The sequence below is a fragment of the Epinephelus fuscoguttatus genome, linkage group LG15 (genome assembly GCF_011397635.1).
Source record: "Epinephelus fuscoguttatus linkage group LG15, E.fuscoguttatus.final_Chr_v1".
NCBI lineage: Eukaryota > Metazoa > Chordata > Actinopteri > Perciformes > Serranidae > Epinephelus > Epinephelus fuscoguttatus.
Genome location: NC_064766.1, coordinates 42,563,206 through 42,580,295, shown reverse-complemented (window position 1 = coordinate 42,580,295; position 17,090 = coordinate 42,563,206). Strand labels below are relative to the sequence as shown.

General features: G+C 45.7%; 1 protein-coding gene across 1 annotated transcript; it reads right to left on the bottom strand.

Moving 5' to 3' along the window:
- Positions 1-2,643: 2,643 nt before the first annotated feature.
- puf60a (poly-U binding splicing factor a) lies at positions 2,644-16,741 on the bottom strand. Its single transcript, XM_049599331.1, has 11 exons — positions 16,597-16,741; positions 13,795-13,890; positions 13,616-13,690; positions 13,453-13,503; positions 7,846-8,007; positions 7,107-7,199; positions 6,813-7,026; positions 6,165-6,355; positions 5,825-5,939; positions 4,416-4,651; positions 2,644-3,807 (listed from the first exon to the last, which is right to left on the bottom strand). Exons 1-11 carry the CDS (start codon positions 16,615-16,617, stop codon positions 3,508-3,510), a joined length of 1,554 nt encoding a protein of 517 aa, XP_049455288.1. The 5' UTR covers positions 16,618-16,741; the 3' UTR covers positions 2,644-3,507.
- Between the last annotated feature and the right edge of the window lie 349 nt (positions 16,742-17,090).

The window sequence follows — 17,090 nt, the reverse complement described above, 5'->3', positions numbered from 1 at the left end:
TTTCCAGAACTCAAATCTGAACTGAAATAAACCTCCGATCTGTATTTTGGACTTTTTTCCTCCTCTGGTCTGAAAGAAGACACCAACACCTGTTCACATGTTGGATTATTGAAAGCTGCCACAGCCAGGGGCCGATGAGGAGAGAATGGGCCCCTGGGCACAGATAATACAGAAAGGCCCCCACCTCTCCTTCACAGGAGACTCACACACTCTGATGTTGTTGTTTCGCATCTCTGTAGTTGTTTGTGTCTCTGTGACATCATCCTGTGACTCTTTATATCTGATGTTTTTAACACGTGTTGAGTAATGTCATCACATGTGAACAGGTCTATCGCGGCGTTCATAAGGTCAGAGGTTTTGAGGTCCTGAACAAAAAAAAGCGCTTTGAACACGTGGTCGGAGCGGAATTTTTCGCTCGGAACGTCGTGTGGAAGTGTAGCAACCCAAGGACCCTGACTTGATGTGTCATGACGTTACAGCGATGGCGGCCCCCTTCGCTACCGGTGAGTCAAATCATTTTTCTTAGGTAAAAAAATGCATATCAAAGACGTCTTTAAGCAAATTCTCCACTGCTACATTTCATTTGAACATTCCGTCTATTGTTATACATAGAATTAGTAACATCGCCAACATACGTTAACAAAACGTCTTTGACCTCTTCATTTAGCCAACAAGACGAACAACAAGCGAACATCTTCTTGCGGACATGCATATTTGTCTACGTCCAAGGTACGATGTGGGGCAATGAACGCACTTTTTCCGGAGGTAGGGACTTTTCACGTCAGGTCCTCAGAAACCTCCGAGCCCTCTGAACGCAAGTACAGGTGTAAACCACAGAATGTGATGTCATCCATTTTGAATCCTCCAGTTCAGCATGTCAGCCCCCGCCATCTTGGTTTCTGGAGCAAGAGGTGACCATATTTGAATGAGAGGGTGGATCTATCTACTGTTAGCAGACAGCCTGTCAGTCAAAGAGGCCCCGCCCCTTTGATGATGTGTAACTTAATCAAACATAAACAGTCAGTCAGTCTGGGAGGAAGTTGTGGCTCACACAGTGAAGTGTTTGGGTACCTAAATCACCGCGGTTATGCCCTATGGAGGACTGATATCAAAACGTGACCTTGTTATGATGATTGTCGGGGTCGTCATAGCTGCTCCAGTGATCCTCAGATTCTGAACGAGTACATCACCTCCAGACTTTAAAATAATGGAAGGAATCTAGAAATTGTGTCATACGAGCACGTGTAAGCTCGGGTCAGAGGTCAGCTCGGGTCAGAGGTCGTGGGCGGGATGTAAACATGTTGATTACTGCATGTGAACATGGAGGTCTGTGGGGATGCACTCTAGTGGACATCAGAAGAACTGCAGGTTTCATGTTTCAGTCTCAGAGGGAGAAACTTGGTTCAACAGATGGACTTTATAAAATACGGATATAATATTAATAATAAAACTGATCACTTTTGCTTTGGTGATTAGCCTTCAAAATAAAAGCCTATAACTGGGTGAATGTTGTAACAATAAAAACTTGAGGGGTGTAAAGATCAGTGATTAACGTTCGATCATAAAGATGAAATCATCGAGTGACCTAGAACTTTTTTGAGGTGGGTGATTATTTGGTCAAAGATGAATAATGACATCATTGTGATGACGTAATCTTCATGAGCTTGTCACTGAACATGTGGCTAATAAGGTTAATTGAGAGAGATGACATCAGAGAGCAGCTGCAGACTGTCAGCCAATCATACAGCAGCTCAACACCAAGAAAAACACAGTTAAAAAAAAAAAGGTTTTATTCACATATTTTGGTGTTTGACACCTGAACGCACCGTCGCCCGGTGAGGCTTCATCCACCAGGCTCAAACATTTCCACAGCATTCGGAGAACATCCACACAACATGGAGAGGCCCGAGTCGGTTCAGAAGTTTCTGGACCTGAACAGGTGAAGTGACACGTGGACCTGTCGGCTTCACGTTTCACCTCAGACCTCCTTCACTCCTGCTGAGCATTTCACATGATGTCACACTGTCCCTGAACGCAGCAGAGACCAAATCATTGTTTATCAAGTCCAGCAAATCTCATGTCATTTCCCATATCAAGACCGAGTCCCTAACCTTGAGTTTCGAGTCCTGAACAAGTCGTGATGTGCTCCTCAGCTTAAGTATCGCAGATTTACATTTACAGAAATCATCAACGCTTTTTAAGACCTGCTTTTATTGAGTTAAAACCACTTTGTTAAAAAGTGACTTAGCTGTGAAGCTAATGTTAGCTTAGCACGAGCTCACAAACTGTGCTCACATCAGCGTCAGGTCACTGATCTCACGTCTCACTGCTGTTCATTCTTTGTTGACCATTTTCATTCTTGGGCTTGGCAGGAAGTATCAAGTATTTTCAAGTCAAAAGGCTCCAGTCCGAGTCAAGTTACAAGTCATCGGTATTAAAGTCCAAGTTGCCAGTCTTTTTTGATTTTTAAAAATTGAGTCTAAAGTAATAAAATCATGTGACTGGAGTCTGACTTGAATCAGGTCATGTGACTGGAGTCTAACTTGGATCAGGTCATGTGACAGGAGTCTAACTTGGATCAGGTCACGTGACTGGAGTCTGACTTGGATCAGGTCATGTGACTGGAGTCTGACTTGGATCAGGTCACGTGACTGGAGTCTGACTTGGATCAGGTCACGTGACTGGAGTCTGACTTGGATTGACTCGGATCAGGTCATGTGACTGGAGTCTAACTTGGATCAGGTCACGTGACTGGAGTCTGACTTGGATCAGGTCATGTGACTAGAGTCTGACTTGGATCAGGTCGTGACTGGAGTCTGACTTGGATCAGGTCACGTGACTGGACTCTGACTTGGATTGACTCGGATCAGGTCATGTGACTGGAGTCTAACTTGGATCAGGTCACGTGACTGGAGTCTGACTTGGATTGACTCGGATCAGGTCATGTGACTAGAGTCTAACTTGGATCAGGTCACGTGACTGGAGTCTGACTTGGATTGACTCGGATCAGGTCATGTGACTGGAGTCTAACTTGGATCAGGTCACGTGACTGGAGTCTGACTTGGATTGACTCGGATCAGGTCATGTGACTGGAGTCTAACTTGGATCAGGTCACGTGACTGGAGTCTGACTTGGATCAGGTCATGTGACTAGAGTCTAACTTGGATCAGGTCACGTGACTGGAGTCTGACTTGGATCAGGTCATGTGACTAGAGTCTGACTTGGATCAGGTCGTGACTGGAGTCTGACTTGGATCAGGTCGTGACTGGAGTCTGACTTGGATCAGGATTTCAAGCTACAGTACAAATACAATTAGCATTGGCTGCTAACGTTAGCGTCACTGACGTTAGCATGTTAGTGACTACAGTCACTGTTACGTATAAAATCTGTGATATATAAAAACATTCAGCAGGAACTGAAACATGAGAAACAGCGGAGTGGTCCTTTAAATCTCAGACAAACATTAATAGAAAGAGGCGCCTGCACTATGCTCTATGTGTGTGTGTTCTACGCCGACAGGTCACTGTTGTCAAAGTGTTCCTGGTTGTAAACCTCCGCCACCACCTTGCGTCCTCCAAACCAGCGCTGGTTGAGCGCCTGGATGGCGCGGTTCATTTCCGCTGCCTCCGAAAACTCCACAAAGATCTTCACGATGACCTCGGCGTCATCCTCCTCACCCTGGCGCTCCTGGTAGATGACCACACGCCTCACCCGCCCAAACTTCCCACACTCCTCAGTGACCTCACCCTCCAGGTCGTCGTCGATGTCGTCGGGTCCGACCATGTTCCTGAGGACCATCACGGTGGACTGACAGACACAGAGGGGGCGGTGGTTACACACAAGGATCAGTGTTAATATCGAACACATATACATGTACGTATATACACACATATTTTTCACATGTATACACACAAACACACAGAACCACTCTGTCATTTCACAGTGATCCATATTGTCTGTGTGTCACCGCACACTGCGCTACAATAACATGAACACATCTGATCTGATGAGCTGCGCTGCTCTCAAACAGCTGACCGCACTTAGCGCTCCATCTCTGCTGTGAATGATTTAAACACCAACCCTCATCATGTGGCAGTGCACACATTGCAAAGTGTCAATGAGGTTTCTGTCTGATAAACTCAGGTGGAGACATGAACCCTAATAAATGACATATTAATCTAAATCCTGACAAGGTTTCATTGAAGAAGCCCCGCCCACACTTGAATCCTTGGAATTTCTCTGAAAGGAGGACTCAGTCCTTCATGAAACTCAGAGGGATCCTTGACATTGGAACAGCCCTTTGGCGGGTTGATAACGTAGCGTCCTTCAAATTCGGGTGTTTGAGGATCCTTCCTTGACTCTGAGAAACACCCACTGTCTCCTTCCAGCGGGGGGGGGGGGGGTGTTTGCCTTACCTCCTGCTTGCGGAGCAGTTTCCTCATCACCATGTGTCGGGCGCTGCTGCCGCTGATGCTGATGTACTCCTGCTCGCTGAGTGGCTCCACGGCGCCATCCCTCTGTGCCTCCTGCTGACCCTCCTCTTCCGTCCTCTTCCCCTCAGAGACAAAGGAGGCCACCAGGGTCGGGGGCGTGGCCAGCACCGGGTTCACCAAACCCACCTGAGGCACGCCGGGTCGAGCCGGGGTCACACCTGAAACAGACAGGAAGCAGGAAGGACAGGACGGTCAGATGTGTGGCGGCGGTCTGGCTGCAGGAAATCTCATCCTGGATGGCAGCTTCTCCACCTCACTGGGGTATGCCTGTAAACGTCCATGATGGAGGAGAAGCTCCTGGACCAACTGGTGGTACTCCCCATGATCCAGCCTCTTTTTTAGGGTCTCATGTACCCACACAGATCTCTGTTTATCTGCTGACAGCCTCTCACCCTCAACCAGAGCTACAGACAGCACCCTCTGCCTCAACACGGCAGCAGCTACACACTGATTACTGTAGAGTGATGACACAGGAAGGTTAGGCTGAGAGGGGACTGTGTAGTTCCTCTTAGGTCCAGCTCCTTTGGTCCATTATGTTTCTCTGTGAGAGCCTCTAAATTATGGAACCAATTGCCAGTGGAGATTAGAAATTGCACCTGCCACCACACATTCACCCACCGTCTTAAGGACTGGCTTTTAAGCAATCGAAAATGTGAACACCTTTGATAGTGTTTAATCTGAGTGCATGTTTGTCTGTTGCTATGTAATGTTGCTGTCCGGTCTAACCCATGGTGGTTTGTATGAATGGTTGTATGGCTATATGTTTTAATAGAGCCAGTCTATTGGCATCATCTTATACTGTTGTTATCTGCTGCTGTGTGTATTCTTTAATATGTTTTCATTTGTTAGCCATCCTGTGCCGAGCTTAACATCTTGTCAAAGGACTACAGTTGAACATTAGCCTGCTGGCTAACACTGCCACATTTACAGAAATGTTGATTAATGTGCACTGTCCTTTAAATAAAGAAATGAAATGAAAATGAAAATGAGGAGGTGATGGGGTGGTTGCCTGGCAACAATAAAAAGGTGCAACTTTTATTAGTGACATTCAATTAAAAAAAAAATCTGTGCAGTGCGGCTTTTATAACCTGTAAAAGACTTGCTGTGTGATCGGCCTGAGGTGAGCTCTTCTCCTTTCTGAGATTATCAGTCCACCTGACAGGTGTGTGTGATTAAACAGCATCATCACGACACAGGTGTGTGTTAGTACGTTTGATCACATGACACAGATGGAGCATGTTGTGAACATACTGACTGTCAGCTCAGTGTTCTGTTAACACCAGGAGACGTCACCAGTGTTTCAGCGGCACACAGGCTGAAGCTGTTCCTACCTGTGATGACACCTGGAGCCTGAGCAGCCATGACGGCCTGAGGAAGTCCTCCCAGCTGCTGAGAGAGGAGCGCTGGTGCAGCCAGAGCTCCGAGCACCGACGCTCCCACTGACTCCTGAACACACCATGGAACAAAAGATATTTCATACTGTGGAAAATATAATCAGATACTGCAAAGGTTTACACTGCTGAGCATAATATATCAAATACTGTCCAACATACAGCACATTACACACAATACTGTGTCATACTGTGAGTTATACTGCATTAATACTCCACAGTGTAGTGCTAAGTGTCTTCCTGACCATGTGTGATCAGTAGGAGGAGCCTCAAGCGTTACCTGAGCAGTGATCTTGGCAGAGGCAGCAGCAGCAGCCACTGCGGCAGCTGCAGGGAGCCCTCCAGGAGCTGTGGGCGTGAGGAGGGGTACGGGCGGAGTCACGGCCTTCCCCACCCGCAGGTACTGACCCCCCAGGTCAAACAGGTTCATGGAGGCGACGGCATCCTGAGCAGACTGAGCCCTTTCATATTCTAAAGACAAAACCAGATGACTGTCAGCTTGTTAGCTCAATCAGAGGACAGGCTGCAGCCATCAGACTCAGCAGCATAGCATCTCATTCACACAGTCAGCATCTCGTTCACACAGTCAGCATCTCGTTCACACAGTCGGCATCTCGTTCACACAGTCGGCATCTCATTCACACAGTCAGCATCTCGTTCACACAGTCGGCATCTCGTTCACACAGTCAGCATCTCGTTCACACAGTCGGCATCTCGTTCACACAGTCGGCATCTCGTTCACACAGTCGGCATCTCTTCACACAGTCAGCATCTCATTCACAGTTAGCATCTAGTTCACATAGTCGGTATGTCATTCACACAGTTAGCATCTCGTCTGTTGAAAACCTGAATGTGTCTGAGGACATGTCACGTGTTGTGTCCTCTGGCACTTGTCTCCACCGTCAGTCTCGTGGTTATAAATGCTCACCGATGAAGCCGTAGCCTTTGTGGCGTCCGGTGGTCGGCTCTCGGGCCAGCATGCAGGACTTTATCTTTCCAAAGGCCTCGAAGACGCTCTTGATGTCATCGTCAGAGAGGTCGGGGTGAACTGACGCCACGTAGATCCTGTTAAAGGCACGTGCTTCCTCTGCCAGCTGGTCAATGATTGGCTGAGCCTGGCCGATGTTACTGGGCCTCCCGACCTGCAACACGAGATGGAGGGAACAATGTACTACAAACTGGAAGTGTCTCTACTGGTTAGTGATGATTAACCTGGACTCACCTTTATGTTTCGTCCTCCGAGAACGACGGAGTTCATCTGTTCTAGAGCCAGCTGAGCCGCTTCAGGCATCTCGTACTCTACGAAGGCGAAACCCTGCAGTGACACAGATGGACTGAAGATGACCTCAAACACGTCCTGGTCTGAGGTCTGAACTGCTGGTCTGAGGTCTGTTCTGCTAGTCTGAGGCCTGTTCTGCTTGTCTAGGGTCTGTTTTGCTGGTCTGGGGTCTGTACTGCTGATCTGAGGTCTGTACTGCTGGTCTGGGGTCTGTTCTGCTGGTCTGGGGTCTGTTCTGCTGGTCTGAGTTCTGTTCTGCTGGTCTAAGTTCTGTTCTGCTGGTCTGGAGTCTGTACTGCTGGTCTGAGGTCTGTTCTGCTGGTCTGAGGTCTGTACTGCTGGTCTAGGGTCTGTTCTGCTGGTCTGGGATCTGTACTGCTGGTCTAGGGTCTGTACTGCTGGTCTGGGGTCTGTTCTGCTGGTCTAGGGTCTGTACTGCTGGTCTGGGGTCTGGACTGCTGGTCTGGGGTCTGTTCTGCTGGTCTGGGGTCTGGACTGCTGGTCTGGGGTCTGTACTGCTGGTCTGGGGTCTGTTCTGCTGGTCTGGGGTCTGTACTGCTGGTCTGGGGTCTGTTCTGCTGGTCTAGGATCGTACTGCTGGTCTGGGGTCTGTTCTGCTGGTCTGGGGTCTGTTCTGCTGGTCTAGGGTCTGTACTGCTGGTCTGGGGTCTGTACTGCTGACCTTATGTTTCATGGTGACAGAGTCCCAGGACATGTCGATGCTTTTGATTGGTCCAAATGGAGCGAAGGCCTGTCTGATGGTGTCCTCTCCCAGCTCGTAGTAGATGGAGCCGACATAGACTCGGCACATGATGGCCAGAGCTCTCTGACGCTGGGCCGCCACCTGAACGCAGACAGGAAGTCACAGTTCAGAACATCACCTGTGACCTGTAACCTGCTACCAGTGACCTGTAACCTGGGACCTGTAACCTGTAACATTTCACCTGTGACATGAGACCTAAACCTGTGACCTGTAACCTGTAACATTTCACCTGTGACATGAGACCTAAACCTGTGACCTGTAATCTGTAACATTTCACCTGTGACATGTGACATGAACCTGTGACCTGTAACTTGTAACATTTCACCTGTGACATGAGACCTAAACCTGTGACCTGTAACCTGTAACATTTCACCTGTGACATGTGACATGAACCTGTGACCTGTAACCTGTAACATTTCACCTGTGACATGAGACCTAAACCTGTGACCTGTAACCTGTAACATTTCACCTGTGACATGAGACCTAAACCTGTGACTGTAACCTGTAACATTTCACCTGTGACATGAGACCTAAACCTGTGACTGTAACCTGTAACATTTCACCTGTGACATGTGACATGAACCTGTGACCTGTAACCTGTAACATTTCACCTGTGACATGAGACCTAAACCTGTGACCTGTAACCTGTAACATTTCACCTGTGACATGAGACCTAAACCTGTGACTGTAACCTGTAACATTTCACCTGTGACATGAGACCTAAACCTGTGACTGTAACCTGTAACATTTCACCTGTGACATGAGACCTAAACCTGTGACTGTAACCTGTAACATTTCACCTGTGACATGTGACATGAACCTGTGACCTGTAACCTGTAACATTTCACCTGTGACATGAGACCTAAACCTGTGACCTGTAACCTGTAACATTTCACCTGTGACATGTGACATGAACCTGTGACCTGTAACCTGTAACATTTCACCTGTGACATGAGACCTAAACCTGTGACCTGTAACCTGTAACATTTCACCTGTGACATGTGACATGAACCTGTGACCTGTAACCTGCTACCAGTGACCTGTAACCTGTGACCTGTAACATTTCACCTGTGACATGTGACATGAACCTGTGACCTGTAACCTGCTACCAGTGACCTGTAACCTGTAACATTTCACCTGTGACATGTGACATGAACCTGTGACCTGTATCCTGTAACATTTCACCTGTGACATGTGATATGAACCTGTGACCTGTAACCTGTAACATTTCACCTGTGACATGTGATATGACCCTGGGACCTGTGACCTGTAACATTTCACCTGTGACATGAGACCTAAACCTGTGACCTGTAACCTGCTACCAGTGACCTGTAACCTGTGACCTGTAACATTTCATCTGTGACATGTGACATGAACCTGTGACCTGTAACCTGCTACCAGTGACCTGTAACCTGTAACATTTCACCTGTGACATGTGATATGACCCTGGGACCTGGGACCTGTAACATTTCACCTGTGACATGAGACCTAAACCTGTGACCTGTAACCTGCTACCAGTGACCTGTAACCTGTGACCTGTAACATTTCACCTGTGACATGTGACATGAACCTGTGACCTGTAACCTGCTACCAGTGACCTGTAACCTGTGACCTGTAACATTTCACCTGTGACATGTGACATGAACCTGTGACCTGTAACCTGCTACCAGTGACCTGTGACCTGTAACATTTCACCTGTGACATGAGACCTAAACCTGTGACCTGTAACCTGCTACCAGTGACCTGTAACCTGTGACCTGTAACATTTCACCTGTGACATGTGATATGACCCTGGGACCTGGGACCTGTAACATTTCACCTGTGACATGAGACCTAAACCTGTGACCTGTAACCTGCTACCAGTGACCTGTAACCTGTGACCTGTAACATTTCACCTGTGACATGTGACATGAACCTGTGACCTGTAACCTGCTACCAGTGACCTGTAACCTGTAACATTTCACCTGTGACATGAGACCTAAACCTGTGACCTGTAACCTGTTACCAGTGACCTGTAACCTGTAACATTTCACCTGTGACATGTGATATGAACCTGTGACCTGTGACCTGTAACATTTCACCTGTGACATGAGACCTAAACCTGTGACCTGTAACCTGTAACATTTCACCTGTGACATGAGACCTAAACCTGTGACCTGTGACCTGTAACCTGTAACATTTCACCTGTGACATGTGACATGAACCTGTGACCTGTAACCTGAAACAATTGACCTGTAACCTGTGACCTGTAACCTGTAACATTTCACCTGTGACATGTGACATGAACCTGTGACCTGTAACATTTCACCTGTGACATGAGACCTAAACCTGTGACCTGTAACCTGTAACATTTCACCTGTGACATGAGACCTAAACCTGTGACCTGTAACCTGTAACATTTCACCTGTGACATGTGACCTAAACCTATGACCTGTGACCTGTAACATTTCACCTGTAACATGAGACCTAAACCTATGACCTGTGACCTGTAACATTTCACCTGTGACATGTGACATGAACCTGTGACCTGTAACATTTCACCTGTGACATGAGACCTAAACCTGTGACCTGTAACCTGTAACATTTCACCTGTGACATGAGACCTAAACCTGTGACCTGTAACCTGTAACATTTCACCTGTGACATGAGACCTAAACCTGTGACCTGTGACCTGTAACATTTCACCTGTGACATGTGACATGAACCTGTGACCTGTAACCTGCTACCAGTTTCACCTGTGACATGTGACTACCTGTAACATTTCACCTGTGACATGTGACATGAACCTGTGACCTGTAACATTTCACCTGTGACATGAGACCTAAACCTGTGACCTGTAACCTGTAACATTTCACCTGTGACATGAGACCTAAACCTGTGACCTGTAACCTGTAACATTTCACCTGTGACATGTGACATGAACCTGTGACCTGTAACCTGCTACCAGTGACCTGTAACCTGTGACCTGTAACCTGTAACATTTCACCTGTGACATGTGACATGAACCTGTGACCTGTAACATTTCACCTGTGACATGAGACCTAAACCTATGACCTGTGACCTGTAACATTTCACCTGTAACATGAGACCTAAACCTATGACTGTAACATGTAACATTTCACCTGTGACATGTGACATGAACCTGTGACCTGTAACCTGCTACCAGTGACCTGTAACCTGTGACCTGTAACCTGTAACATTTCACCTGTGACATGTGACATGAACCTGTGACCTGTAACATTTCACCTGTGACATGAGACCTAAACCTATGACCTGTGACCTGTAACATTTCACCTGTGACATGAGACCTAAACCTATGACCTGTGACCTGTAACATTTCACCTGTGACATGTGACATGAACCTGTGACCTGTAACCTGCTACCAGTGACCTGTAACCTGTGACCTGTAACCTGTAACATTTCACCTGTGACATGTGACATGAACCTGTGACCTGTAACATTTCACCTGTGACATGAGACCTAAACCTGTGACCTGTAACCTGTAACATTTCACCTGTGACATGTGACATGAACCTGTGACCTGTAACCTGTAACATTTCACCTGTGACATGTGACATGAACCTGTGACCTGTAACCTGTAACATTTCACCTGTGACATGAGACCTAAACCTGTGACCTGTAACCTGTAACATTTCACCTGTGACATGAGACCTAAACCTGTGACCTGTGACCTGTAACATTTCACCTGTGACATGAGACCTAAACCTATGACTGTAACATGTAACATTTCACCTGTGACATGTGACATGAACCTGTGACCTGTAACCTGCTACCAGTGACCTGTAACCTGTGACCTGTAACCTGCTACCAGTGACCTGTAACCTGTGACCTGTAACCTGTAACATTTCACCTGTGACATGTGACATGAACCTGTGACCTGTAACCTGTGACCTGTGACCTGTAACCCAGGATCCCCATTAGCTACAGCAGGGCTGCAGATACTCTTCCTGGGGTCCGCCAACATTTTAAAATAACAGTACAAATCATAACACAATAAAAACGAACCAAAAAGGCTCCAAGAATTAACAGAAAATACCAAACGCAAAAATACTCAGCAAATCATGAAAGAAGAAAATTACAAATAACCTGTGACCTGTAATCTGGGACCTGCGACGGACAGACGTGCAATAGATGTCGTACAGAGCAGATCAACATAATAAATTGGTGTGATGTGATTGGTTGTCAGAGAGTTGTTTCTGTCCCTGTCCAAATGTCCTGCGCAATGTGTGTGTGTATGTGCTATGATGTCTGTTCTGTTCTGTGTGTTGGTCAAACTGTTGCGGTGCTGCTGAAAAGAATTTCCCCTTTCGGGACAATAAAGTCTAAAGTCTAAAGACACGCCCCTCTGTGAGCCAGTAAGGTGTGATGTGATTGGTTGTCAGAGACACGCCCCTCTGTGAGCCAGTAAGGTGTGATGTGATTGGTTGTCAGAGACACGCCCCTCTGAGAGCCTGTAAGGTGTGATGTGATTGGTTGTCAGAGACAAGCCCCTCTGAGAGCCTGTAAGGTGTGATGTGATTGGTTGTCAGAGACACGCCCCTCTCAGAGCCTGTAAGGTGTGATGTGATTGGTTGTCAGAGACACGCCCCTCTCAGAGCCTGTAAGGTGTGATGTGATTGGTTGTCAGAGACACGCCCCTCTGAGAGCCTGTAAGGTGTGATGTGATTGGTTGTCAGAGACACGCCCCTCTGAGAGCCTGTAAGGTGTGATGTGATTGGTTGTCAGAGACACGCCCCTCTGAGAGCCTGTAAGGTGTGATGTGATTGGTTGTCAGAGACACGCCCCTCTGAGAGCCTGTAAGGTGTGATGTGATTGCTTGTCAGAGACACGCCCTCTGTGAGCCTGTAAGGTGTGATGTGATTGGTTGTCAGAGACACGCCTGAGAGCTGAGAAGGGTGGTGATGTGATTGCTGTGAGACTGATGAGCTTTTACAGTTTATCTCAGCGATGTCATCATTTTGTTTCTGATGTTATGGTGTCAGGTGATAAATGTGTGCGTCTCCCTGATGACATCATCTGATCTGTAGCATTTTATTTCCTCTGTCATCCAGCGTGTGGAGAATATTTTTCTGACCTCTCTGTGTTTGCTCCATTTTCTCCCCTGATTCACAAACTCTTTAAGTCCTCCTCCCCACACACACACACACGCACACACACATATACACACACAAACACACACGCACATACATACATATACACACACACACACACACACACACAGATGAATGAAGAGCAGAGCTGTGACTCCATCCTCACACTGACCTCTGACCTCTGATGTTTATCAGACTGAACTAAAGGAGCTGCAGACGCCATGTGACGTGCTCCTGGTGACCACGTTACTCTACAGTGACGTTGGGAGTCAAACACACGATGATGATGATGATGATGATGATGAAGGCTACATCACTGACAAGCTGAAACTCCATTAACCGCCCTCAGTGTCGTCTTGATGACGCCGTGACGTCACACAGATGCATTGTGGAAATGGTAGATGGCTCCACTTACCGACTGAAGAGGAGACAGAGCGTCGCCCAGACCCATGGACAGAGACGCCATCTGAGAGACACAGAGAGAGAGAGAGAGAGAGAGAGAGAGAGAGAGAGCGTCCATCGCTGGGATGCTGTTGTCATGGTGTGATGGCGGTGTGATGGCAGTGTGATGGCGTTACCTGCAGGCTGCTGAGCTGCTGCGTCTGTCTGAGGAGAACACTGTTGATGCTCTGCTCCATGCAGTACTTCTTCGCCTGCAGACAGGAAGCAGCCAATCACAGCTCGCCGTATACACACACACACACCACATGTATACAGTGTGTGTGTGTGTGTGTGTGTGCGTGTGCGTGTGTGTTACCTTCTGCAGCGCCTCCTGCTGGTTGGGGGTGAGAGGCGGCAGGCCCAGCTTGGTGGTGGTGCTCTGTCCGTTCTCCATGATGAGAGCCGGCCCTCCCTGTTCACACACCGACAGGTGAACAAAACAAACGCACCCTCAGGTACCTGAGTCCAGCCCTGCGTTCCAGTACCCATACTACCATACTATTTAGTACGCCAGAAAAAGAATTAGTGTGTCCCAATACATAGTATGTCAGGTGCAGTATGCCAAAAGTACCAGGATGTTCTACTACATCCGGTCATATTTCGCAGTATGCATGTCAGCATGCTTCTTTGGCCATTCTGACCCACAATCCTTTGCAGAACGGAAGTTACGCCGCACTGACTGAGCTGCGTGTACAACCAACGCTCACACTTCCTTTCATACATGATTTATTTAATTTGAGATACTAAGACACTACATATTAGGACTGCAATGATCTGATTATATACTGTCACATATCATACAGTTCTGCAAGAACACGGTTACAACATTCAACTTTATTATGATTACAGTATAATCAGTGTTAGGGTTCAACTATGACTACAATATAGAAGATTATAGCAGTATAGGCAGTGGTGTAAGTGTGGTATAAATAATGAATGAATGTGACTAAATATGAATACACTATGGGCCAGGTATGAGACTAGTAAATATATACAGAGTAAAAGTCAAACACATATTAAGTAATGTAGTAAGAATGTGCAGGTATGTTACACTACAAATAAAAGTAATGTGAATGTAAGGCTGCTTCACGTGCAGACAGAATATAGTGCCAGCTGCTGCATAGCTGTGAATATATTTAACATCAAACATCTGCCAGCAACAGAGAGCTGTGTGTGAAGGGGGTTAATGTGCCTACTGGTGACTAGTTCAACAGACAGGTCACTAATAACAGGCTTGGGACTGTTTATTAGGAACAACAACATACATGACGACATAACAGCAACACAGCTCTCCAGCACCTCTGACAGTATGCACGACTCTGGCGAGCTCGACGAGAGGAGATTTGCTGCATCTCCGAAGTACAACAACACAAAATATTCAAATGTGGCGCTACGGACGGCGGCGGAAGTGAGCAAGAGGGTCGGAGTTCAGGGAGCGATGTGATGGCGGACGTAGTGTGTCCCAATAGTATGCATACTGCATACTGCATACTGCACTACATACTTTTAAGGGCAGCTGCAGTACATACTAAGAGTATATAGTAGAAGTATGCGGTGTGGAACGCAGGGCAGGTGAACCTCCTCTACTGTGTCTCCTCTCAGCTTCTATTAGCTTCTGTTAGCTTCTATTAACTTCAACTAGCTTCTATTAACCTCTACTAGCTTCTACTAGATTCTATTAGCTTGTACTGGCTTCTACTAGCTTCTATTAGCTTCAACTAGCTTGTACTAGCTTATATTAGCTTGTATTAGCTTCTGTTGGCTTCTACTAGCTTCTAATAACTTCTACTAGCTTCTATTAGCTTCAACTAGTTTCTAGTAGCTTGTACTAGCTTCTATTAACCTCTACTAGCTTCTATTAGATTCTATTAGCTTGTACTGGCTTCTACTAGCTTCTATTAGCTTCAACTAGCTTGTACTAGCTTATATTAGCTTGTATTAGCTTCTGTTGGCTTCTACTAGCTTCTAATAACTTCTACTAGCTTCTATTAGCTTCAACTAGTTTCTAGTAGCTTGTACTAGCTTCTATTAACCTCTACTAGCTTCTATTAGCTTGTACTAGCTTGTATTAGCTTCTGTTAACTTCTACTAGCTTGTACTAGCTTCTATTAGCTTTTACTAGCTTCTACTAGCTTATATTAACCTCTACTAGATTCTACTAGCTTCTATTAGCTTTTACAAGCTTCTATTAGCTTCTACTAGCTTCTATTAACATCTACTAGCTTCTATTAGCGTGTACTCGCTTGTATTAGCTTCTGTTAACTTCTACTAGCTTGTACTAGCTTCTATTAGCTTTTACTAGCTTCTATTAACCTCTACTAGATTCTACTAGCTTCTATTAACCTATACTAGCTTCTATTAGCGTGTACTAGCTTCTATTAGCTTGTACTAGCTTCTATTAGCTTGTACTAGCTTCTACTAACCTCACCTAGCTTGTACTAGCTTTTATTAGCTTTTACGAGCTTCTATTAACTTCTACTTGCTTCTACTAGCTTCTGTTAGCTTTTACTAGCTTCTATTAACCTCTACTAGATTCTACTAGCTTCTATTAGCTTTTACAAGCTTCTATTAGCTTCTACTAGCTTCTGTTAACATCTACTAGCTTCTATTAGCGTGTACTCGCTTGTATTAGCTTGTACTAGCTTCTGTTAACTTCTACTAGCTTGTACTAGCTTCTATTAGCTTTTACTAGCTTCTATTAACCTCTATTAGATTCTACTAGCTTCTATTAACCTCTACTAGCTTCTATTAGCGTGAACTAGCTTCTATTAGCTTTTACTAGCTTCTACTAACCTCACCTAGCTTGTACTAGCTTTTATTAGCTTTTACGAGCTTCTATTGGCTGACTTCTGTTTACTTTCACTTAATCTTAATTATTTTTATTAGTTTCTCGTTTTTATTTTACAGACACATTCTCCTCAGATCTTATAGAATCATAAATAATCTGTATAAATCAGTCTGCTCGTGTTATTTATCTGATGGTTGTGTCTGATTGGTTTAATTCATTTAGCCTGTGTTTTGATGATTTATGAAACAAGCTGCTTCACGTCAGTTAGCATTAGCATTAGCTTAGCATGTCTCCATCATCAACTGTAAGAAACGTTTGAATTTTTCTCACCGCGGAAACGGTCACCGCCATGCAGCTGTCTCTCTGAGCTCCTCTCTGTCTCTGCTCCGGGATCAAAAACACAGCTCATACATTTTATATTTTTATTTTCATATTTAGATTTTTGTTGTTAGTCTCAGCTCTCCGACTTGCAGCGGCACTTCCGCCTATGTCACATCCTCTTGGAGGGGCTTCAAAATAAAAGAGCGGCTAACGTTTCAGTCTGCAGATTTAAGGACAAAAACTAATTGTTTTATTCATAAAATATAGTATTTAATTCATTCATACATCGGCGAATTGTCAGAGCAACAAAGACGTGATGAAGCAATAAATAAAAACATTAACCATCTCAATTAATTAAATTGATGTTAATTAAATGTTTTGTCTTCATCACTGAGGAACAGGTGGGTCAGAGTCAGTCCGACCCACCTGTTCCTCAGTCAGAATAAAATAAATGTCACTTTTTATCAATGTTTAAAATTTCAATTTCATGTTTCAAACTATGT